The sequence below is a fragment of the Xiphophorus couchianus genome, chromosome 16, assembly GCF_001444195.1.
Source record: "Xiphophorus couchianus chromosome 16, X_couchianus-1.0, whole genome shotgun sequence".
NCBI classification, from domain to species: Eukaryota; Metazoa; Chordata; class Actinopteri; order Cyprinodontiformes; family Poeciliidae; genus Xiphophorus; species Xiphophorus couchianus.
Genome location: NC_040243.1, coordinates 14,706,088 through 14,732,203, shown reverse-complemented (window position 1 = coordinate 14,732,203; position 26,116 = coordinate 14,706,088). Strand labels below are relative to the sequence as shown.

The window sequence follows — 26,116 nt, the reverse complement described above, 5'->3', positions numbered from 1 at the left end:
TTGCATTAATCTAATTTATTTAACCATTATTAACAATCATGTAAACTCATTGGACTATTTTGTTCACAATAGCCTCCTATGATATTTTGTTCATGTAGAAAGTTACATTCTGAGTCCAAACGGGCTCCTTAACAGAGGAGAAAATAAATACTGGAATGGCACACACGCACAATATAAAGTTACTGCTATGAAATGGACTTGGTGTCAGACTTGGCCCAGCTCTGTTGATATAAAAACAAATTAAAACATCTGCAATCGTAGAGCCATCCTGCTATCATATTACAGTCAGCCTTTAAAAACACTCTTTATGGAAGTGTCTCCCAAATGAACACAAAAAAAGCAATAAAAATATGAAAATTGCCTTTAAGACCTCCAATACAGGAACAAATTAAAAAATAAAAGAGATGGACGGGTAGATTCTAGCGTCACATGAATAAAACTTAAAACCACCTATTAATTCATAAATTCCTTGAGTCACAAATAAAAATGTCCCTTTGTCTTCTTCCATCATTTGGTTACTGTGACGTCCCTGAAAAAAAACATTTGAACGTTTTTTTTTTTTCTCTTCACAAAATTAAGACGCAGTAAATTACATTACTTACACTCGTATTCCCCCAGACTGTAGGTGACTAACATTTAACATTTTAAAGTGCCAATGAGCTGACACAGACAGGAAGCACTGAGCTGATGGCACCGGTAGCCATTTACTTATTTTATTTTTTTTTCCACCAACGGGACAGAGGTTTGACTCTAACGTGGCCAAACAGATTTTAGTGAGGACACCGGACTTCCTCATGCTAACTAATGCTAACTTGGTTCTTCTATTCACAGGAAAACCTCACCAAAGTGAAAGGATGTTGTTTTTTTTTTCTTGTGGCAACCTGGATATTAGAATTTAAATTGTAAACCGGTCTCTGAAACAATGTTTTATCCTATTACTTTTTACTCTGTCAATGCAGAAAACCACAAAAATATCCCTTTGATCTTCCATAAATGAATCCTTTTAGGTAAATATTAACATGATCAGTCCAATCATGCTGTAGTGTGATCTTCTTCTTCTTCTTCTTCTTCTATACCAGCGTTGCCAACATGCAACCCAGCAGCAGGAGGCATTTGGACGGTTTCCACGTGTTAACATAAACATGAGCTTACATATTTCAAATTTATGAGGAATAAAATGGTACAAAACACTGAATAAAAATAATTAGGTTTTTTTTTTGTTTTTTTGTAATTGTTTTGTTTTCTTTACAAAGAAGTTGTCTAGTCAAGCAGAGAGGATAGTGGAAAAACTCAAAGCAGGACATGTGGGCTCGCTGGACGGCCCCATGGCTGATGTAGCAGTCTGCAATGTTTTTTAGTCGTGAGGGGTCGCGACCTGCCAGACGATGAGGTGGCTTCGCTCGGCCTTGGCGGGCGCCACCGGCTGGCTGCCAGCCTGCTCAGACAAACCGTCCAGCTCGCTGCCTTCATCACCTGCGGAGGAAGAAGATGAGTCAGATAAACAATGTTTAGTCACGGTAAACAGGCGGGACATAAGCTGTAGTGTTTTTACTTTAAATTTGTTTCTTTACTGTGTAGAAAAATACAAAACACCCCTGGTAAAATGCCTGGATGTGTTGATGTTAAACAAATGAATGAATGACAAATCATTTAAAGACCTTTTCTACATAGAATGAGACATAATACTGGACAATACACCAGAGAAGCACCGGGCATTACAGTGGAGCTTTGCAGACATTTAAGAGTCGCTGTGTTTGCAGTGTGCTGGACCCACCGATTCTAAAATCAATGTAACCTTCTCCTCCGCTCATGACCAGGAATGTTTTGGGCTCAGAATTTGCCGTGTCTGAGGATTCAGATGGAGGATCATCAGAACCTGAATCTGCACTGCCTGGAGGTGGCATCGCTTGACCTGGGACAGAAAGCCAAATAAAAAAAAAAAAACAGAGTTTTTGTACAGATTTTTTCTTACACGCACAATTGCAAATATAATCCCTTTCATTAAATGAAAACTACAGCTCTGAAAATAATTCTTCTTTACTTTTCTGTTGCTACTTACTATATTATCCTGGTCAAAGCAAAATTTTGCACTTAAATTTCAGCTAGAAAATATAACATCACTAAAACTAAAGAAAATCCTAGTAAACTTGAAATAAGACATAGCTAACAAGTAACTTTTCAGCTACTGTAGATGTAGGAGTGAGAGCTTGTTTTAAGTCAATAATTTACTTATAACAATACATTTTTCCAAACTGTAAGTGAATTAATCTGCCAGTGGAATTAGTACTTTTTCACCAATGTTAAGAAATTATTTACTTTGAACAAGTTAATATGTCTAGTTGAAAACTTACTTTTAAGTTAGTTTTATTTCAAGTATACTACAATAGTTGCACTAGAAACTAGACAGAAAATACTTAGTAAAATTTAGTTTCTATGTTTGCTTTGCAGGGCAAACAAAGCTGTTTTACTTCATCGTTTATAAGGCAAAGCAAGTTTAGTATTTATTTATGTAGCACTGTTCATACACAAGGCAATCCAAAGTGCTTTAGAGGACATCAAAGGAAAGACAGAAAAAACAGAACCCACAAAGAATGAGCATAAAAGAAAAAGATGTTATGATATAAATATTCACGCCTGACATTACAGTCTGTCTTTTCTTACCAACAGTTGCCTCGTCAGCCCTCGACTCTCACCTGGAACTGTGACAAAGAACTTCACCGCATCCCGATGTCCGTGGAAGCAGAGCTGGGCGTGGGCCATGGAACAGTACGGCACGAAGCTGCACGGCACGGCGCCTTCTGAGCAGTCATCACTGTAAACCCGGACAGCACTGCCAGGGCGATTTGGCACTATACCTGTGGTCTTATTAGCTGAAGCAGGAAGAGAGGAAGATGTTAATAAAATGTGTAGATGTAAAAACAATTTGTGTATTTTGAAAAAAAATGGTCTAATAAAAGGACCTTGTTGAAGTGAACATGACAAAAGTCCAGCAATTTAGAGAGCAGTGTCCATGGCAACGAAAGTTTTACTTCTAATTGTGACCAGGATTCCAATCATTTCTGAACTGTCTGACCTTGTTTTAGATGAAATATATGTGAGAGGCAGGCAAGTAGAACAAACATAGTGGCTGGAAAAGCAGGAAGGGAAAAAGAAATCATGTTGGTATCCAGGTCTAATGAAGCTCAACTCTTGATACACATTGTTCATATCCTGTATGATTATATTACTGCTTTTTAGAGCAGATTTTAAAAATTACAGCATATTTTTATGTGGCTCGCTTGAAGAGCTATATAGGTGTGTTTTTGCATTAACGAACATGCATTCTACCTGAATACCAAATAAATGTAATTTTTTTACAATAAGTATATAAATTATTTTGCCTTCTATATGTCAGTCACTCTGCAAGAACTGCTTAAATATTCCCAGTAGTGGGACAGAGCAGCTAAAATGCTGCTTCTTAACCGATAAGATGCTCAAAGCAAACTGCTAAGTTTATGAAGCAGGAAAAACAACTTTTATTTGAAGTTCCACCTGCAAATTATGAACTGGACCCACATTGAAATATACCAAGTCAAATTATCAATGAGTCGTATCAAAATTGAGAGAAAACATGTTAGGATTAGCTTAGCAATTTGGCAAAGTCAGGCAATTTTGGTGCTGGATGTAAATGTTTTTGCTCTAATTCAACGCTCTACATCTTTGGATGATGTTGGTATGAATGTTTGTGGTACCTTCAGATAATGGGATGGAGATGATGACTCCATTTCCTGTTCCCACCCACAGTCGGGTGCAGGAAACCACCAGAGCTGTGATTCTCACAAAAGAGAAGCCCAGTTTACCGGTACCTGGAATGGAAGTGAGAAGAAGCAGAGAGAAACAAGTTCAGGACTGCCTAAAAACACACAGGTGGTAAAAAGGTAATAACCGTGTTCTAGAGCGATAAACATGATCTCAGATAACTTTTATATGGTTTTATGAAACGAATCTGGGTTGTAAGCAACATTCATACCCAGCATTTTGCTGACGTAAGGCTCAATGTCCACGTCTTGCAGGTGCTGGTAGGTGTGGGCGTGAAACAAGCGCAGAGTTGAATCCAGTCGGATGGACACCCAGATGCCGTCTCCAACCCAAGCCAGTTGGCGCACCTGACTCTCTTTTCGAGGATGAGCATCAAAAGATTTCTGAAAATAAAAAATAAAAAAAAGAGCAATGAATGTCAAGCATTACATACCTTTTGCTAACAGGGTTCATAGAACTGGGGTACCTCTATCCTCATGGCTTTGGGCTGGATGACGTAGATCTTATTTCTGTAGCCACACCACACCTTGTCATGGACTACCGTCATGCAGCGGATAGAGTGATGCGGCCGCCCCAAATCCAACAGGTGGTAGTTGGTCAGATCCCACTGACCGTCTGGAAACAGCAAAAAATAGAGTAAAAAAACAGAATCATCATTATGAGCCTTTGTAGTTTGAGCAAAGACAATTGTAAAAGAAATAAATTTCACATGATCCAAAGATAAAGATAAGATAAATATCCAAAGATAACATTAGTTAACTCTTCAGATGCTGCATGTTACACACTTACCAGTTCCTCTGTGGAAAATTGCTAATGTCCCATCAGCCAAAGCTACCAGCACCCTCCCTTTAACATGCCTGCAACAAGAAAATCATATAATTTAGAGAGATCTATTGTATGTTGGTGTATTCTCCACAATTCTCCTTAAAATAAGTTGATATTTAACTACAGTACCAATATTTACAAAAAAAAAGTTTCACCATATTTTGATCACATTTCAAAGAAGGAAAAAAATCTGGACTAATAGTGAGTTTCACATCAGTGGTTTTACAAAAGGAAAAAAAAAACTTTTTTAATGTTGGGATTGTTCAGCATTTAATAAATGTAGCAATATTAAATATTGTTTTTTTTTAATATCCTAGTAGGAGATTACACAACTTCAGTAAAAGACTCATTTCATAGAATGCTTCATCTTCTTCCTGTTCCCTTTTTACTCATGCATAGTAAGTGTTGTAAGAGAATGAATTTGTAAATTAATGATGAAATTGGTTAAACTGAGTGAATAAACTGATACATTAATTGATTGGTACACCATCACCAGAGGTGCCAATAACTGTGGGTGGTTCTGTATGTGTGGCACATCTGACACTGTACTTACACAATGCCGAGGATGGAGTCTTTGAGCTTGATGGCATGAAGACACTTTCTCCATCGAGCCACAGACGAGTGAACATACAGGCTTCAGGAGGAACAGAGAGACGAATTTAAGACTTTAGTAGTGGCTTTTGAAATAAAAATAAATAATTTAGGTCATAAATAATTCAAATCATCAGATTCTGCATTTATTATTAAGGTGTCATAACTTCCTTGCAATAAACTTTCTCATTAATGGAGGCGCTGCCCTTTCATATCAGCTAAACAAACAGCGCCCTCTGGTGTAGGCTCCCGTGCTCACCATCCGTTCTGAGCTCCCAGCCACATGGTTGGAAGAGCGCTGCTCATCCTCAGGACTTCACTATCTGACGTTTCCATGGCTTCTGGTAGGGAAGGCTCACCGTCCTCCCCATAACCCCTGAAGGGAAAGAAATCAGCAAACGTCTCAGACATAATAATTTACCAATAAATGCTATCAGAGTAAATCCTAATACTGCACCCTCTGTCTCAAGTCCCATCCTTTTCAGAGCTGATCATTCTCACCTCTGTGCTTCAGCAGGACAGGAGTCAGTGGGTCCCACCCCCAGAGGGTCTGTAAACACGTGTTCAGTGTAAATCCCCGGCTGGTTTGGATCTGCTCCCTGATCCTCCTCTCCTTCCTCACCAACACCGGCGTTGGCCTCCGTCGCTTCTGTTGCCTCTTCGGCAGTAGGGACCCCGTCCTCTGTTGGGCTTGTCTCTCTGGACAATTCAACTGAGGGAAGAAAGAGTTAAATGATTGATGAAATGTTAGTATTTCAAACTTATGAGTCAAAGACTGATGTCTAGAGATTTATACAACACAAGTGTTGAAATGCTATTGATCAAAATAAGCTGCACTGAATCTAAAGATGTCACATCCACTGAAACTAAGTGTTTTAAAAGACGTTTTTATCTCTTTTTTTGGCTGTGCATAGATACATTATGTTCATTTCCCTTTAAAATGCTGCAGGAAGAATGTACAGCTACCTGAGCCTGAAGTGGCGCTGTACTCCGCTGGCTGCTCATTGACACCTGAGCTCGCCGTCTGAGGAACAGCGGTGACACCTTCAGCTGCCGCCGTCCCGTCGCTGCCCGTTGAGCCCACACTGGCCACGCTGCCGGCCAGCGACACCCCATCCCCTTGACTGGCCTCTGGGTCCTGGGGGACCTCCTCCCCTGCAGGGTAATCTGAATCCAACACTCCTGAAAGTAACACACAAGATTATTTTTTTTAACCTACTAAAATATGTGCTAAATCAAACTGACTATGAAGAGTGAGCCGTTCACCTACCCGGTACGCTAGCGATGCAAATCACATGTGTGTTGCAGGCGTAGAAGCTGTCAAGCAGCTCAGTGGGCTGGGTGGCATCCACTACCATGACTTTAGTGGAGGAACTGGTGCTCATGCACACCCACACACGACTGGACATCTCGTCCTGGACGATCGGCTCCTTCTCCCCTTTCTCCTGCTTTTCAACGCAACCAAATAAAAATAAACCAACACTCATCTCTCATTTAAACATCACATTAAACTTCTATGAACTCCTCACCTTGTTCTCTTGCTCCAGCTGGTCCAGGCTGCTCTGGGAACCCTTTATCTGCTTCGATACCTCTAAGGAGGAAACCATCCGACCCCCAGACAGGTTGACCCCTGCAGCGCACCACAGCTGATGAACAGACAGAGAGTTAGTTAAAAATATCTTTTCAGAAAAAAATAAAATAAACCACACACCAAAAGTCTTAAAACTTGCTGCTTTAATATCTATTTTCAAACTCTTCACTTGTTTACCTTCATAGAAGCATCTTTCTGGTCCAAAGGTCGCAGGTAGACTGGGACAGGTAAGTTCATTTTGTTTTCCATCTGCCCTCCATTTGCAACCTGGAGAAACAAAACCAGGTAGAAGAAACCAAACGTATGTGAGTAAGACGAGTAAATAGACAAAAAAAATAAGAAATCATATAAAATATGCCTCATCTGAGCATCAACTGAAGAGACTAATGTTAAAATCCAGAACATGAATCAAAAATTAAGGCAATGAGATGAAAACATTTTAAATAGATACAAAAAGATGAGACGCAACAAAATGGATGACAATCAGTCTTACTTGTGTCAACACTGCCTTGAACAGTATTCATACTAGAACTTTTTCATATTTTATCATTTTACACCCACAATTTTTCACCTATTTTACTAGGACCTTTAAGTTTGATACAGCAGCACAAGGCTGCGAATTGTAATTTTTTCAGATTTTTACTAATATGAAAAAGGGGCATGCATTGGTATTCTAGTATATCTAACCTGGAATCTGTGGAAAACTTAAAAAGGGATGTTCACATATTCATCCAATCTGACTTATTTTGAGTGATTTTGCAAAGTATTTTCCCAGGGCATCTAAGTACAGATCCACACCACACTTTTCAGATTTATATCTGAAACAAAAAAAAGTTAAACTACATATCCTTTTTCTTCTTCTTGACATTTTGTTCACTAAAATAACCTAAAATAAAATCTCAGTAATGTGCATTGTGAATACAATGTCAAAAATCTGTTTAAAAAATGAAAGCCTGTGAGATTTCTCACCTTGTGTTTGCCCGGCAGGCTCCATCCATGCACAGTAACCCGGCCGTCCTCTTTCTGCATGTGGGCCTTAACCTGTCGGTACTGGGCTTTCTTCTTCTCCTTGTGCGAGGGCGAGCTGCACTGCTCCGTTCTACATAAATGTAGAGAAACATTGTTAGCCAACAGGTGCGCTGTATTCATGCACTCCATGTCATTTCATCACTCACCCTTCATTCATGAAGTCAAATATCTTGGACTTCTCAGTGGGGAACTGTGAGAAGGTGCTGCTCCTCTTCACCAGGCTGCCTGGGGAGTTGTACTTTAATTTGGACGGATCTTCGACGGTCTTCATGGCCGAGGAGCTGGAGGAGGAGCTAAACAGTCTGCTGAAGCTGCAGGGGGGTGAAGTTACAGAAAGCCGAGAGGGACACAAAGCAAACAGGAGTGCAGGGGAAGAGCAAGGCAGGGGGTCACCAACCGGACAGTACAGGAGCACCAACATTTGCTGTACCATGACAAACAAGGAAGCATGCTAGGAGTTTTAATATAACACTTTCTATGATATCCTTATACAGTCGAACTAACAATAAAACAACCAAATAATTATGATTTCCAAATTTGGATCATCAACTGTTGAAAAAATCTAATTTAAACACATCAGACGTAACTGACTGTGCATTAAATTTCATTCTGATTCTAACTCTAATTAAATAAAATAAAGGTCTACCTGCAGCCTGCTGCAGGTAGACCACATATGCATCAAAAGGCACAAATAGAATAGAAAAAACATCAAAAGGCACAAAGCAGGCAGGAGATAAGAAAGATCCAGAAACACAAGGAGAGTCTTCTCTAAGAAGTTAGTAACATCAGCAACCAATCAGTGCAATGACTTTGGATAAAGATACATTTAAAACTCAGGAACAGTTCTTTGCCAGTAGAGGGAAGTTTAACAAGGTTCAACAAGGTCAAATCCTCTTTACCTAATGCTGCCCATTCAAAACCAAATCCAGAAAAGAAAAGAACAGATTTATGGGTTTAAAGAAAAGTTAGCTTGAAGAAAAACTTGGTTTTCTGAGTAAAGTCATGAGGAAAGTATGAAATGAAGCACATTTAGAAGGACTCACAACTGCCAGATGCTCGATTTCTTTTTTTCTGTGAGAGCAGGATTTTCTCTCGAAGCCCTGCAGGAGAAGACATTATGACTATTGATGTCTACAGAAGCACAATTAAAAGCACATGCAGTTATTTTAGTGACCTGATCATCTCCGTCCACCTCACAGCTTCCTGGAGCTCCATCAGCCGCTCCTTGTACTGATTCCTCTCCATCAACACTCTGGCCATCTCCACCCTGGTGAAGCGCTTCCTCTGAGCTGTTGGGACCTCACTCTGTGGCAAGCCAACACAGAAATATAGTCTTTATCTTTGGGACAAAATCAAGAACATCGACAGCGTAGATGAAAGTAAAAGATACTCACATCTTCTTCATCTTTGCTTTTCTGTTTCACTTCCTCTATCTCCTGTCTCACTCTGGAAAAGATCAATTACTTCACTTAACTGGACGTACCAGAAATATTTTGTTTATTAGTTTGTAGTTCTAAAGAACTATGATCAAAAACTAACACTGTTGTCATAGGCTAATATACAAATCACAAGAAAGACTAATGCATAGTTTTCATGGGTCTTCATGGGTGATATGCTATCCTCATATTGTCTTCATGTATTTTTTGGTTTAATAAAATTTGTCATGTTTTTCAATGCACCAGCAGAGAAACATAATTTCTTTAATGTACAATAACAACAAAGAAATTGAAGCAAATTTGTTGGTGCAATTGTAGTATTTCTTCAGCTTAAATCAGCTGAGACAAAAAATACCTTCAGCTGCAGCAGCAGAGCAACATGAGACAAGAGACCAAAGTTTGGTTGACATTGGTCAGATTCGAAAGCAAAGTAGAGTCAAGTCTCTAAAGTTTTTGTGTTACTGTGGTTTTCCTGTCACATTGTTTCCTTTGTTACCTCATATGCTAGCACAGAATGACATGTGATGTTTGTGTAAAGGTGAGAAAAACACGAGGAAGTAGAGGTTAGGACATTAAGTCCTGCTATATTTTTGAAGCATCTGACTCATTCTTTATGTCCTCCATGACAAGTTTCATTGAGATCCATTGGTGAAATTCACACTGTTCTGCTGTGTCATGACTTTGCAATGATATGACCAATTCATCTTCATGTTTATTTTCATATTACAACATCATATTACAACATGTCTGGGAATTATTTTCTCTGCTCCTATGGGGTCAAATAATTATTAGACAACAATATTTGTTAAACTTACCCTGTACTTCAAAGCTTGGCAGAAATGTCAGGGTATAGTGCTGAGCTACAGTTAAAAGTTCCTGAATATATTAATTGGAGACATAACAGCTGTGGCAGCTACAGTATATACTTACAGTATATAGCTTTATATCTTACTTTTTCAGTTCATCCTCCAACTCTCTATTTTTCTCCTCCATCTTGTTTTTTGCCAGCAACAAAGCCTCCATCTCTCCCTGCAGCACCTCTTTCTCACAGGTCAACTCATCCACTTTCAGGATCAAGTCTTTATTAACCACATTCAGAGCATTCCTGAAAAAAGAAAACAGCCAAAATGTAGTTATTGTACAGGTAAATTTAAGTAAATTCAAAAACTCTTGTGTTTTTCTTTTTTTTTGTATACTCACTTTGTCTCAAGCAGCTGTGAATTTTCTTGGATTAGATTCTCGACTTCGCGACCCATTCCTGAACAGAAGAGAGAGCAACACTCATGTTTCAGGAGACATAAAATCTATTTTAAAAATTAACATTAATCTAAAGTTCTAATATTTTAGCACTACAACTACAAAATTTTATCTAATATTAACAAACACAGAAAACCTCTACTGGGATATCTACTACATTCACAAAACAACAATGACACACAGCAGCACAGCACAGGTCACATGACTGACCGGAGAGAAATGGATAGAGCAGGTGAGGTCTTACCAATCAAACTAAGGTCTGAGAAAACCATGCAATCCGAGTCAGGCAGAAGAGTAAGAAAGAGAAAGAGAGAGATAGAGAAATGGAGAAAAGCATGAGACAATGAAATGACCAAAATGATGAAGGAGTCAGAGCTAAATCTGTAGCAGCAGACTCCGACTCCACAACCCATAAAGGAAGAGCTGCTCCCAAATGTCTTAGGCTGGTTACATTTGATTATTAAAGCATCAGAAGACAGGAATAAAAATACGAGGCTAAAAATATACGGCCACCGCTGAGAAAAGAAAGGATTCAACTCCATCATTCATGCAGGAAACCTTGTAAAAAAAACAAAGCCGAAGAATAAACCGTGTTTTACTAATGCCAACTAACATAATGAAAATGAAGGTTTGAGGTATAATAATGGTGCATATGAAAGAGGGTGACTAAAGAGGAGAAGTCAAGGGGGCATGACAGAAAACTGTAAATCAGAGGAAAAGGTTGAGATTATACACACCAGAGTACTCCACTGGGATTATGGATAAAAGCCAGAGAATGGGATACAGGAGAGAGAGAGGTGATGTTACCATGGATACATGGCTGGGAGAGTATATAACAGCTGGACCAGAGCACACAGTGGGGAACAGAAGTGTGGAGCAGGTGAAACTGGCCACTATTAACTATATTATGCTGCTGGTGGTGGTTTATTTTATATTATACCGGTTAGGATAACTAGGATTTACAGTAATTTGCAGAAATATTTATGCCTCATTTTGTCACAAAACATGGAAACCAATATCTGTATATATTGCTATTTCTTGTCACAGACCAACTCAAAGAAATGCATCATCCTGAAGAGGGATGAGTGAGATTAAGTATCATAGATAAGCACAAATATCAGGAAATTTCCAGCAAATATTTCTAAGAACTCCACAAAATCTGTGATTTTGATTGCAAAAAATAACAAAAACAATCACAAAATCCAGGATTAACTGATAATAATTATAGACTGAATTATAAGCAGGTAGACCGATTCAAGATTAATAATAGCAATAAAATAATGTTATTGCCAAGTTAAATAACTGTTCTAAACTACATGGCAAAGTTAAAGATAGATTAAAGTCACGCATTGTGATGGTAAAGAGTAAAAATCCAGGACCCACAGTTCACCTTTCCTTCTTAAAATGTGTGAAAGACAAAAAAAAATAGAACAGTGTGAAACATTTTATCTTGACGACTCAGAAAACACACAAAACGTCAATGCTGTTTACATTCTTTCTTTGACCCTGGTGTAGTCTTTAACATAGCATCCAAAAACTGAAAATGAAGCTTCATTAGACAAATGTAAATATTACAGGATAAAAGCAATCACTTTCAAATGAAAACATTTCATAGCAGCTTTTTCCATACAAATCAGTTGGAATATCCCCAGGAATGGTTTCTGTTCGAACGTAGTTTTAACTCACCCAGCAGGTCGGCCCCTTCGTCTACGTCTCCTATGAGCCCCGTGCCTGCAGACGACAGCTCCTCAAACAGGGAGTCTGTGTTTCGGTCAAATGCCAGGTTTTCGATACCTTTCGTGGGAGTGCTGGAAGAGTAGCCGTAATGAGAAAATTCTGTTTCAGAGCATAGAGAAAACTTGATGCAAATCAAGCGCCTGTTGCTCTACCTGCAGGGTTTGTAAGAAATCAGATCCATGTCCAGCTCTGGTGTGGACTCAATAATGTCCTGCACCTCTGTGTTTTCCTCATTGTCAGGCAAACCTACATAAGACAGAGAGCACACACAACTAAGAGAGGTAAGAGAACAAGACGTCTTGTTGAAAACCAAAAGGTTTATAGCTGGGAGTAAAGAAAAACATTTTCATATATTAAGTTTGAAGGTGTGTGCCATTGTATGTGAATGAGAAAAAACCTGAAGCAAAAATAAAAGATCAACTATTTAGAAAAGCGGTAATTAAATAGTTAAATATTGTTATGTGATTTTATGAAGATGTTGTGTCACATATCAATACAAAACAGTAAATAATTCTGAATATATATAATGTTCAACAATTTGTCTGCAAATAAAATCTTAAAAGAGAGCAGAGTCCAATTTAATCTGATGTTTTTACAGTCTATCTGTGTAAAACTAAACCCACAGCTTCCAAATAGAGCAGTAATTGAATGGGGAAGATTAACGTGTATTCATATGTTACAATGGCCCAGTCAAAGCCCAAACCTAAACCCAACTGCAACATATGATCTCCATTCAATGTGAGTGAGCTTGAGCTAGATTTTAAGAAGAGTGGAGAAAATGTTTGTCAAAGATGTGCAAAGACTTGCTGGGAAAGACGTGCTTTACAACACTCAGCTGTAATTGCAACAAAAGGTGCTTCTACAGAATATTAATTAGCAGAATTGAAATCCAAACCACCTTTCTCAAAGTTTTGCATGTAAAAAAACACGTATCAATTTGCATCAGATTTAGTTTCGGTTCCCCATCTCGTTAGCAAATCAGATCAAGTCTGAACAAAATACTTTGAAGTTAAACAACAAATGAATGACGCACCGGATGCAAGAACGTACCGACTGATATGGATCTGGTTCCTGGTGCAACCTGGACCTCTGTACTCTTACTGTCCCCATCTTCTCTCTGTATGTCTGCGAGCGTGGTTGATATCGGCGTTGCCAGTTTGGAGCCAGCGATGTTTGACAGTTCATCCTTTTATGGAATAGGCAGTTAGTTAAATAGAAAAAATTTTAAAGGATCTAAATAAAATGGCAAATTAAGCCAAATATTATAAAATGAAAAGACAGATTCAGGTCACAAGACGTACAGAACAAACAGATAAAAATACAAAGTCGATAAACCACTACAGACTGTGGAGGGCTTAGCACAACATCTATGAACAGCTACACAGAAGGGATTTACACAGCAGGATGAATCTGCACGACATTAATCCATGGAGGATCATAAACTAAAAGCTGCTTCCGAAGAAATCTTTTACAAAACTACAGCATTAGGAGGCAGAGAGCAAGCTTTAAAGGTTTGTTATTGTACAGTGGCATGATGGTTAATGAACACGAATGAAGCACAAGCATAAAGCAACTAAAATTCAAAACTCGCACCTTTTTAACTGAAATGAAAAGAGGCCAGATGCAACCAGGCTGTTGTTGGCGTTAACACGTAAATAATTAAGTAGTTCCCATATGTGGACGCTGGTTTTGCCTTCAGACAGAGGCATGGTTGCATGTGGCGCTGCACAGCACAGGGGGTTTCTGAGGTGAGGTTCTCTTTAAGTGATGCAACTATTTGGAAAAAGATGAAACTACAGCCAACACGCATGCAAACAACAAACTGTGGCATCGGCAGCCAGAGTGCCGGCCGGCACAGACACTTGTCCAACTACCTTGCAGTCGTCTGCCAGTGATTTTCCCCAAGCAGGGTCCTGCGCACTCTTACCCCCCCTTTCCTTTTGGGGGTCGACAAAGTCCAACTGCTTTCAGGAGGGGGTAGGGGCGAGAGTAAGAATGAAGCTTGCATGTGCATAAGCAGTTCAGCAGAAATGCAGACACTGAAAAGTGTGCATGACGGTGAAGTGAATGGAAAGCCGATGAGCTTATGTGGTCACTTATGTGGAAAACTATTAGTGGTTCTTACTGTTTGGCTCAGAGGAGACTGAGTGTTTTGAGATGACCTCAAGAAATCAAATTCAGTTTAAAAATTTAAAGAGCAAAACAATGAGAAAACAACAATAATATATTGTTGAGGATGTTTGTGTCATAAAAATATTTTTCACTAATCTTTCATTTAATAGCTGTGTTTGTAGTTCAGCTACCAATGATTGTTCAACTGAAACATCTTTACTCAGTTCGTCTCTCGTTTTTCCTCAGCGTAATACCGCAAATAAAGCACCACAAATTATTTAAATTAGTGAAATATAGAAAGAGAAAAAGCCATTTGAAACGCAAATAAATCTAAAAATGATTTCTGTATTTTCCAGTCCACAATTAAAACTTCGTCAACATCAAGTTACAGTAATTCTTACTTGCAACAATTTTGTCCAGTCTGCACTCTGAAACCACAGAACTGAAAAATGACACGTATATATATCAAAATAATGCGTAATCACTTTATTTGAGGAAGGTTAAGATATTTATGGAGTGGGATGAAATAAACACTTTAACTTCTGCGGATGTTGCAAAACTCTACCGCTTCAGTTTTTATGGTGGGAATTTGCTTCAACACTTATTGAAATGAGGAGTGTTGAGAAATAAATTTCAGGATTGCACAAAATGAAACCTGCAAACAGAATATTATGTTTAAATATTCTGAATAACCAACATTTCCCATTTATTCTCATCCTTTCTTCTCATGTCCTCACCACTCTCTGCGCTTCAGTGTCTTAATCCATGTCAGAAAATCATTAGCATTAAAACTATAAATGCAGAGAACCTCAAATACAATCATAAAGTTGTAATTGCATTATTATATGTACTGAGAGATTAAATTTGATATATTTTGCATCTTAAATTGACTAAAATCTCATTTGAACTCTATTATAGCTCTGCCTTAGAGTGACCTGCTGGCTTCATTTCAATGACCTTATTGTTAGCTCACAGGAAAGTGTTAATGAGGACAGAACAGCTGCAGGATGCTTGCTTTAAAAGGAATCAGTGCTTGAAATCATTCTCTATTTGTCAACCATGATTACCTCTGGAGAAAATCATTGCTTTGCATCAAAGCTTCACAAGCAAAGATATTGCTGTTAGTAGGTTAGCACTTCAGTCAATCACTTACTGAATCACTATTAACACTAATGAGAGACATTTAATTGCTGCAAAAATACTATTTAAAAAAATAAATACTGTAAATATACAATTTTTAGATGCAATGAAATGGTTTTATCTAAATAAATGATATTGCAGACAGTGACTAACATGCAGCTACATGCATGTAATTAAATGCAACAAATATATCCTTAGGCTGCAGGAAAAATGTGAGGCATAAATAAATATGACCTCACTGTTAAACCAAAAAAGCCATTGTTCATAAAAAAGCTCCTCGTGTTAAAAAAGTACAAAGCTTTTACAATAAACCACCTGCAATTATATAACAGCCAATCGGATTGCAGCTTTCTCTCTATGTGACTGGATATGGAAAATGCATCGGCATCGCTCCCATCATGCTTTGCTCTGCAGAGCTAATGTCCCATTTTTAACAACAACAATAACAACAATAAAAGAAAACTGCAGAGTGATGAAGAAAATGCTGCCACACTCCCGGTCCGAACTGCCACACACTCTAACATACTGAGGAAAAATACCTGTTCGAATATTACTGTGTCATTGAAATAATACCAAAAAAACGTAAAGCTTAAAATCAATCCCAGTTTCTAGATTTACACCAATTAAAAACTCTGATACTCGCAACACACAATGTTGTGGAAAACAATCTGCTCACTTACAGACTCCAGTTTGCTTCTTTGTCAAACTGGCATGTTTTGAATCATCAAACTAATTTTATAATCAGACAAATATTACTAAGTAATTACAGAATTCTCCATTTACTATAAAGTTTAATTTATTAAGGGAAGAAACTATCCAAACTGTGTGTTTGGAAAGTCAGTAATGCGAAAGCTTGGAAACTTGGAAACTGCAGCTACCCGGAGGAGCTTGGTCCTTGAAGTGGACACTCGCTCCTTCCAACCGTTTTGTACAGCTGAATGGTTGCCACGGGAGATTCAAGGATTTCTCAAACATGCATAAAAGAATCAAGGAAACACTCCAAGTGTGTTTTTGATGATGGAATGACATCAAAGCATGATGTAAAGCTCAAAAAAGTTGACTTTACATTATACTGCCCTTTAAATGCGACAAGAAAATAACGGTAACATATATGTAAAGAGGAAAAAGCACTTTTTCACAGAACTGTAAATTATTAGTAGAATCAAACTACAGTATAGTGAAAAGGGTAATAATAATAAACATTTAAGTGACACATTTAATTATCTCCACTGGCCACTAAGGGAGAGGCAGCTTGCATATTCATCAGTGGTTAAAGGAGAGTTTGACAACAGAGGTGGCCTTGTCAGAAACCAACTAAAACACACACACAACCCCCATCAAAGACACTCTTATTTTTTTAGTGGATCAGAGCCTAAGCTAGTAGGTCAAAATGCTTCAGTAGAAAAACCTGGAACAGGCAATACATGTAGTTAAATAATTCAATCATTTTTGCATACTTATGTTTTAATGTGAGATGTCAGTTTGCTTTTCATAATGTTTCTAATTCAGAATGACAACCAATGGGCAGAAAGACGGATGATTTATGATTTCATCAACTGCAAAAAAACGCCTAGTTTGAGACGCCATGGAGCTCAGAACCTGACATGTGAAGACAAAGATCCTTGCATGACACAAAGCCTTTTTCCAAATGTCTTTGTGTATCGGAAGCCTGATGTTGCTGAATAAGACGTGAAACTACTCTCTGATGGAAGAATCTCACTAAAATAATCCAGGGAGGACCGACCAAGACACTCACCTTCAGACTAGTGTTGGAGCACAGCTGAGCTGAGTCAGTAAACCTCCAGCCCTCTGTGCCTGGTGTCTCCACTCTGGTGTGGGAATCTGGGATTATCACAGATGCTCCGCCAGAGGAGGGGAAAATCCCTAAAGAAAGAGGTCGTTCTTTCCTAAAGGGATGTTTCAAAACATGGTTTGAGATCACAAGTAGCAAGTCCCCAGACAAAAAGAAACGAGACTGAATAAATGTGAACAAGTTCCTATCCATCTAACCCAAACAATGCAAGTTCATCTCACCTGACCCGGCCACCAGTCGTAGACTCTGATGTTTCATTTATTTGCTGCAATTTGATTCTCTCCACATGCTCCATGTAATTATGGATCATCTGTAGAAGTAAAAGCAAAACACTCAGAGAATATTGATGATTTATTCTATAATATTCCCTTCTCTCCTCTTTCTTTCTCTGCACCTCGGAGTGCCGCTGATGCAGAGAGTTGTATTCCTTCTTCAGTTCCAGCTCTCGCTCTTCCAGCCTGCTGACTGAATAAGACAGAAACACTTTTCAGTTTCATATGGTCATTTTTAAACATGTAAAGCAGGGAGAGATGCCAGAAATACATGGAATACCAAAATATGTGAAAGAACAAACCAACACAAAAATAAACTTTAATGATTTTTAAAGCCTATACATGATTGTTGACTTAAATTTCTAATACCCTACGTTATAAATTCAAGTTTATAAATACTTTTCACTCATCCAGGCTAACCTTTCAGGAAGCAGAGGGAATAATATCAATGAAAAAGGTTTCAGTGTTGGGTCGACGCACAAAATGGCAAAAATACATAATCCCTTGTTAGTGAACCAGCTTTAGACTAAACCGTCCTGTGAGCTGCTGCAGACAGATTTACAGAGGAAAGCCTGAATACTATCAATTACAGCTGCCCCAGCTGTAACCATGTTGCCGGATGATGTCTCACTCGAGTGTGGATTTTGACACAAACGGAGGGATTTTATTTAGCTGGTTTGACTCATCAAATCTCAAGAGACGAATATGGAAGTGAACAGAGATGCCTTGCGCAACTTCCTGAGTGAGAATATGACAAATTAATGTGAAAAAAAAGTTCTGATGCTGCTACATTGTACTTTATATTGGACCATCTATAGCTTTGATTATAGCACCTAGTAGCCATGCTGTTTAGTTGGACTTAAGAACAATGAAAATATTTTTTGCGTGCAAATAAGAAGAAAAATCTGATTACTGGCATTTGCTTCTGCTTGTGGTGCCCATCTCCAGCGGTAATTGGACAAGAGATAACTGTGCTTAGGAATATTAAGAAAATGCTATAATATTGCCCATCTTAAAAAACTGCTTGGCATGAGAACATTCATCCTGCTCAAAAGATCGTTGCTGAGAAGCTAAAGGTCACAGACAAATGATGTAAACATTGCACTGTAAAACAAAAAATTTACAATCAACTTATTTTCCCTATGTTCAGTGCAACTAAGCAATATATGTAGACATACATTTGTTAAAACTGTTGCATCCATCTATACAGGATATGCAAAAAAAAAACACAGGAGGAAAGGAAATTACATCATTTCCTTCATGTTTAAAATGTGTTCAGCAGACTTTTTTTTTTTTTTATCACCCCCCAAGGGGTCTTTTTTTGTGGGCTCTAGTGTCCCTTTTTCAAAGTAGGATGACAGGAAAGGGGGAAGGAGAGGGAGGAAGACATGCGGTAAACGTCGTCGGGTCCGGGAGTCGAACCCGCGACAGCCGCGTCAAGGCCACGTTGCCTCTGAATGTGGGTCGCGCTAACCCCTCCGCCACCACGGCACGCCCCAGCAGACTTTTTATCACCTGTCACTTACTGGTAAACATGGAGGAATGTCTATAAAGATAAACATTGTGATTATGGTAAATATTAGGAATATATTATTATTATGCAATTGCCATTTATGAATTAAAGCAAAAATAGAAAAATGATCAAATGTAAACATTGAGAAATTTGCAGGAATAAATGCTCAGTGTTTGATTCATTCACATCTGTTCAACATAATGATCCTGATCACGCAAACCAATCATATTCAGATGATAATAAGACGATGAGTCTGGGCAGTTCATTGAGATTGTGTTTAATCCTCCACTGACTAATACCTATCGACTTCATAGTAGCTGTGGACTATGACTCTAAAAGCAATCAGATCAGGCACTTCAACGTGCAGGAATGGATGAATGATTTACCACAGGGAGTGGCAATGATTTAGCTCCAACTCCTGACCGATCAAACTGCGTGTTCACTGAAAGGATGACATGTATTCTAGCGCTCAGTGAGTCAAAGAGAAACATGAATACAAGGTTGTGGGAAAATAAATAAGCATCTATCCTATTCCAAGCTCTAAGTGAATGACTCACTTTAACCAGCTCTGCTGCTTTGTGCACAACTAATCCAAATTTTTCCACCAAGACAGAAAGTATTAGCCAAATTCTCCTCTGTCGCTTAATCCAGTGAGATGAGTGGTAATGCACAGCAGTATTATAGGAAATGACACAAATCCCATAATCCAATTACCATTTGCCAGCACAAAGACGGATCTGAAAAGTATACATCAGGTATTTTGGCTTTATATCCTACTACAGGCAGTCCTCCTGACCAAATTTACATGGACCGACCGACTTTCAGGTTGTCAACATATTTTTATCAAGTGCCACACAATTTCAGACTCAATATAAAAGTGAATTATTAATAGGAATTTATGGCAGATTTACAGTTTTTAATTCTTGAAACTGATGATTTTTCATTCTCTGTTTTTCCATTCCACACTCACCTTTACCTAGATTATGTAGAGACAATCAATTATTAACAAGAGGATTAAACTGGATGTACAGACAACCAAGTAGAGAGGGTTATAATTTATTATTTTAGGAATTATAATTAATTAGGTGACAGACATTTAGGTTTTATGATCAGTGTTCAGGCATTCAGTAGTGAAAGTGGGTAAGGGGTTTATGAATGCATTTTATCAAACTACCATGAGCTAGGGATAGGCATTTATCGTATCGTTTATCAATTATTGTGAAAAATTTCTTAGCATAAGAATTTTGATTTGTTATTGTCATGATAAATTTCAGTTATTAATGTTAAATAAGAGGAAGAAAATGACAGTGTGTCCAGAAATGTTATTTTTGCTATTTTGTCCACGTTTTCATTATGAAGCATTAATAAATATTAGTAATTTCAAAAATATCATTAAACTGAGTTATTGTGTGCAGTTTAGTGATATAAAATCACGCTTTTTTTTAAGTATGCAGGGTTCTTAAGAAGCCTAGCTCAAATGGGATGGTATTCCAAACACAGTACTTGTTTATGTGACGCTATTGTGCCACAAAGTTATACAGTTACCTATAATATAAGTAATAAATAGTTTTCTCTAATCATAATCTTTATTGATGTCACAATAGTGCTAATAAAAAATCTTGTGATAAAATTCTGAGTACACATCGCCCAGCCCTGCCATGAGCACAGAGAATCAGTGTTTTTGTCTGTGTGTGCTTACTCTGGTCTGCATAGTTCTTGATTTTGAGTTCCAGTTGACGTGAATGAGACTCCATCCGGTCCACATGGTTCTGCAGGTCCTTCTTCTCCTGCTCATGAGTGTCTTCAAATTCAATGAACTTCTACTCAAAACAAACACAGACAAATGCAGAACGCTCAGTCATACAAACTAGAATTCATTTCAAAGTCATCAAATCTTATCTAGCATTCACAATTTGAAACGAGTAAAGGTTTTGTTTTGCTTTTCAGTAGCAATGCCACTGTTACACAGGATCATTAGGATTATAAGGAACCATTAACTGTTTTTGTGCTAAATGATTTAGAAATGTCTGAATTATAGATAATATATTTCAGTTTTTTCTGGTCTCCTTTGGGCGGACTCCCTGATGGGAAAATATGTGCTATCTGCATACGTCCACTTCCTGTCCTGCCAAGCAAGCCAAGACCCTGATGTCGCTTTCCTTCTTCCTGTTGGCACACAGCTCTTCCTTTGCTTTGAAGAACAAATACTGAAACAGCCTTGCACTTAGAATGAATGCAGAGTTAAAACAATATCTTCATTAAATGTCAATAGCTTTAAAAATAACTGTGTTTATTACATATCTAAAGTAAAAATGTTGTGTTATCAATAAAAGCAACACTCTGCTCTAAAAGAGTTACTAAAGCTAACTTGGAAGGAAAATCAAATCCATAATCTTACTGCTGATTCCATGAAAATGTTACAAACTGGGATGCATTATTCGTTCTGCTGGATAGATCCCTGAACGTACACAAAATCAATTTTTATCTAGTAACTAATTTCCATCATTTAATTTTACCTCTGCGTCTTTTAACGCATTTGTGTATAAGAGAAAATAGAATGAGAGTAGCATTAGATAAGAGCTAATCCTGCTGTAAAGGCCAGTAAATGACTGTGGAAGCTTACTTTCTCACTTCACTACAAACCATGAATTCAGTAAATGAAATGCAAAAAAATGCAAAAAATAAATTAGATTCATCTGGAAGCAGCATCCTTCTTCTAGTGCACTTGGGCTCTTGTCTGCTGACGCTTAAAACCAAAACAGTAAGACAATAGGAAAAAAAAAAGGAGGCTGGAGGATGTTTCTAATTTGACAAAGGATCACATGACCTGGAAGTAACCAGCAGGCTGGATGAGTCCCTTCCCATTCACTCTTCCACAGAGAAATTAATAAAAAAAAATCACCATTAATAATCTAACAAACATCTTTTTTATAATTTTAAACCATTTGTGTTTGGACTGAATTTACTCTGTGTGTGTTTGTGTCTCCTGTCTCCCTGCTTCTGTTAGCTAGCATGTGTTGCATTCTGGGACAGCTTCCCCACTGCGGCAGAGCCGTGGGCCAAAGACACAAACTGTGGCAGACGCTCCGACTCGCATCACATCGACGTTTACACAACACTGTGGTTCATTGCAGACAACATAAACAAACACGAGCACAAGTTGGGATTAATAATATTTAAAACAGATGACAAGTACGCACGTTTGCCCTGCAAGTGTGCTGGAAAGAAAAGGAAATTTCCCTTTTTAAATGCATAGGCTACTTCCCTTGTTTTTTTACATATAGGCTTCATTAGAGCAGCCTTCAATGAGCTTTCCAAATCCCTAAAAAGGAATGTGATTGTTTATCTGTGATGTTTCTACTAATGGTTTGAAATTAGAGTGATGGAAAAGAAAAGACAGAGATTATAAAGTCGAGGTTTGCATGGTGGAAGCTCAAATATGATAAAAAGCATCAGACTTAGTGGAACAAGCAGTTGGAAGAAGCAGCATTTTACTGCTTAACTCAAAAACCACAAGCAGAGATCATCGATTTCAAGCTTTACAAACTCTTAATAACGTAATAGTACAATAAAAACAATAAAAATATAGCTTGCAACCACTGCTGGAGAAAGGAAAGCATAAGGCTGTGAGGATGTTTGTAACTGACCTAACCAATGAAAACATAAAAATAATCATCAATGGATAATCTGAAATTACACTCTGTTAGCAGGTTATAGCTGAAACAGTTAACTATCTCTACTGCAGCTTCATACCTTCTTTGTTTTGGTCATTTTGTAACCTACTTTTGATTTCTTTAATTGCCTTCCATAGGAGTTTTGCTCCTGCTTTGACAGCCTACGATATAAAGCAATTTCCAATATTCTCCTCATAGTTTGTTGTAAAGATGTGTGGTTAGACAACTCTAATAAATAATAGGATGTTTACAGTTGTTTTGGTTTGACCAGAAGTCACAATCTCTCATATCATAAGAGTTGACAAGTTATAAAATGCAAAGTTTTCAGAACGTAACACACAGATTTGAACCTTTTCATGACTATTTTTTTTCCATAACTCTTGAAAATAGAACTACTCAGATAAAATAAATGCATATTTGTTCATAAATTAGTGTGAACTGACAATAGAAAAAGATGAAATAGAAGCAGGCAAAAATGTGTGAACACATGCATTTAACATTTGCATTGTTTTTTAGCATTTTTCCAGAGCTTACAACTGCTTTTTTTTTATACCACTGTGTTCCATATTACTAATTTTAGGGAGAATTAGCATATCAACTGACAATGTTTCTAAGTATTTGATCCCGAATCCACTCCGAGGTTATACAAGTTGTCTCCCGCCATGTTTTCCAAGTTTGCCCACACATTGGCTGTTAATCTGCCTGTGCATGTATTAGTGTGCAGAGTCAGACTATGTGCAGAAGCACCCAAACTACTCACAATTAATTGTGAAGATCGTGTGAAAATGTAAATAGATCAAATTCAAACAAGAGAAAATCTTAAATGATACATATACTTACTAAACCAGCCATTTACAATATTAGTGCATCTTTTAGTACATTAATTAAAACTGCTATTTTTTCTACAGTGTTCCACTTATGACTGAAGTGTAGCCAGTTATTGTTTACAATTCAGTCTTATATTTTACATTCTGAATTCTTAATTTTTTTTATTTAAGAATACATAAACAATAAAGGTTTCATTGTATTTACTTTCATCATCCAGTAAGCAGAACTTAATCATATATAAGGCTCAAAAGGCTCACTATCTGATGCAATGACTAAGCTCGAATATTACAGGTGTATCTGACAGAAGGCTGAGCCTACATGGCTTTTTTGGATGTGCTAGTGTACTACATAGTGACTAGTGTGTTACTGCACTGACTCCTTCACCAGAAAACCCGTCGACTATAACTACTGGGTCTGCTGTTAGTCTTGTTTACATCCTCAGTGAGCTCTGTGGATGCTGCCACGCCACGTGGATTCACCACTCAGGGATGCTGGGAGGAGAAAGCACCTCAGGCGGCTCTCGCTAACCTCCAAAAAGACAACAGCTCGTTTTTTGTTTGTTTGTTTCGTGCCCCCCTCTCCCTTTCAGCCCACCTCCTCCGCATGTTTCCTCAGCGCTTTCTCCCGCTCGTACTGGGTGATGAGCTGCTCGTTGTCCTCCTTCAGCAGCTCCAGCTCCACTTCGTGCTCCTGGTTCTCCGCGAACACCGAGTCCAGGTTCTCCAGCACGGCCACCACCAGTGGCATCAGCTCCTTCACCACGTCCTCGTCGTACTTCCCGATGAGCCTCTCGAACTCGCGGTAGATGGAGCTGGCCAGGCCCGAGACCCGCTCCGACATCATCGCAGATGTCCCCGGGTCGTCCTGGTACACAACTCCGTCTTCCAGCTCCATTTTTAGTCCTTTTCCCTTACAGTAAAAAGGACCGGCCGGTGTGGGGTTTTGTCCGCGTTACCCCGCCACTATGAACGCATATATCCCCTAAATTAAAATACGTTTTCGTTAAATAAACGGACACATTTGTAACGGCGTACAGATATATAAGCTACGTGGATATCTTCCTATTTATTCCTAGCTCGTCTCGTGCTGCCTTCAAGTGCTCTCCGAAAGTTTGGGCTTCCAATTCATCCTTAGATAAACACCACAACGTTTAGTGTTTAGTGTTCAGACACAAAATTGTGTTTCATTTGCCGAAAAGCACAAATACAAATCCCCATTACTCATTTATAAATCGGTATAAACGATTTTCTAAAAGTCGTTTATACCGAAAAATATGTATAACCTTTTCTCTTTCATGTATTTATTTTCTTTTTGGATCGGGTGATTTTTAAAAAAAAAATTTAATTTGTGTTATCCGGTTGTAATCAGAGAGATGATATACCTAATTTGAGATTGTATGTTCACGTTCGAAGGTCTGATTTACAACATTTCCAACGATCTTTGAACCCACCGTCCAACAGCTGAGTCGTTGACTGGATCACGTGATGACGTCACATCATGCTACAAACGTAGACCATTTGCGGTGACAAACTGTTGTGCTCATACCTCGTCAATACTTATTGTAAAAAAACTAGTAAAAAAAAGTATTATCATTATTTTTCTTTTATTTATTTATTTTTTTACTTTTTGCTCATAGATTGGAAACGTATGTGTTTTGCTCATAGATTGTTCTAATACAATCAAAACATTACAGAAATCTGTAGCTAAAAGCTATGTTCTATTATTACTCACAAGATTAGATGACGATGGCATGTTGTACAATAGATATTTCATCTCTTAGAATAGGATAATATAAAATTAGCCTTCATTGTCCCTTTGTGTGTCATCAGCAGTTCCAGGCGAACGCACTTACACAGATGCATACAACTATCAATAAAAATAAGAGACACTGTACAGTACGGTCAAATATACAACACAGGAAAAACTCCCACTTATGAAAAATAGTGGAAAGTAGAACATTGTAATAAATGTATAATTATAATGCGGTAATATAAAAATTGTTCAGTTTGTGCATTCCAAAAGCTCAATGTCACCCTGCTTTAGTTCATGGTGTATTTTGGACCATTGTTCTGACGGAGTACATAACTGAGCTTTAGTTTCACTTCTCCCTCTGTTCATTGTTTGTGCTTATTCTATTCAGATCTGGTAGTCTCCATCAGCAGTTTTTGGCAGAGAGAAAAATTTATGTTTTCAACACAAAGCAGCAAATCATGCAGGTCTTTTAGCTGCAAGGCAGGCCCATACCATCTTACTACCACCACTATGTGTTAGTGCCAGCATGACATTGTTTTTGAAATGCTGAGTTTTAAAGAAACACAGCATAAAACTGTGTTAGTTTTATACTTTTTGTAATGGTGACATTTATTTCATTACATTATATTATATTATATTATATTATATTAATAATTGTACTTTTTTTAACCACCTTAATGAACAGGTATCAAAACTATGTCTGTGTTCATTTACAAAAAACCACTATCATATCTTTGTTCTTAGAGTT

The 26,116-nt window shown here is 38.0% G+C and overlaps 1 protein-coding gene across 8 annotated transcripts; it reads right to left on the bottom strand.

Annotated features, from left to right (window-relative positions):
- Window positions 1-24,723, bottom strand: spag9a (sperm associated antigen 9a). 8 transcript variants are annotated; one of them, XM_028041833.1, is made up of 32 exons: window positions 24,211-24,723; window positions 20,814-20,934; window positions 17,724-17,794; window positions 17,551-17,639; window positions 17,273-17,423; window positions 14,139-14,228; window positions 13,315-13,450; window positions 12,417-12,510; window positions 12,214-12,335; window positions 10,772-10,786; window positions 10,471-10,528; window positions 10,223-10,375; window positions 9,229-9,280; window positions 9,009-9,139; window positions 8,878-8,934; window positions 7,981-8,145; window positions 7,775-7,904; window positions 6,983-7,072; window positions 6,744-6,860; window positions 6,485-6,662; window positions 6,181-6,396; window positions 5,837-5,926; window positions 5,716-5,764; window positions 5,474-5,590; window positions 5,177-5,257; window positions 4,588-4,655; window positions 4,265-4,413; window positions 4,010-4,181; window positions 3,732-3,845; window positions 2,694-2,870; window positions 1,775-1,912; window positions 1-1,473 (listed from the first exon to the last, which is right to left on the bottom strand). In XM_028041833.1, exons 1-32 carry the CDS (start codon window positions 24,508-24,510, stop codon window positions 1,355-1,357), a joined length of 3,810 nt encoding a protein of 1,269 aa, XP_027897634.1. In that variant the 5' UTR covers window positions 24,511-24,723; the 3' UTR covers window positions 1-1,354. The 8 variants fall into 8 exon arrangements, with proteins under 8 accessions (XP_027897634.1, XP_027897632.1, XP_027897629.1 ...); XM_028041831.1 differs by lacking the exon at window positions 10,772-10,786 and adding an exon at window positions 11,265-11,276 and having other exon boundaries at window positions 5,716-5,926; XM_028041828.1 differs by having other exon boundaries at window positions 5,716-5,926.
- Between the last annotated feature and the right edge of the window lie 1,393 nt (window positions 24,724-26,116).

Excerpts from the sequence above, each read along its gene's own strand:
- spag9a (XM_028041828.1), bottom strand. The coding sequence starts at position 24,510 with ATGGAGCTGGAAGACGGAGTTGTGTACCAGGACGACCCGGGGACATCT. Across the intron at positions 17,424-17,550 it reads ACGACTGGTGGCCGGGTCAG|GAAAGAACGACCTCTTTCTT; the intron begins GTGAGATGAACT and ends ACATCCCTTTAG. Across the intron at positions 7,073-7,774 it reads GCCTGCCGGGCAAACACAAG|GTTGCAAATGGAGGGCAGAT; the intron begins GTGAGAAATCTC and ends TTGTTTCTCCAG.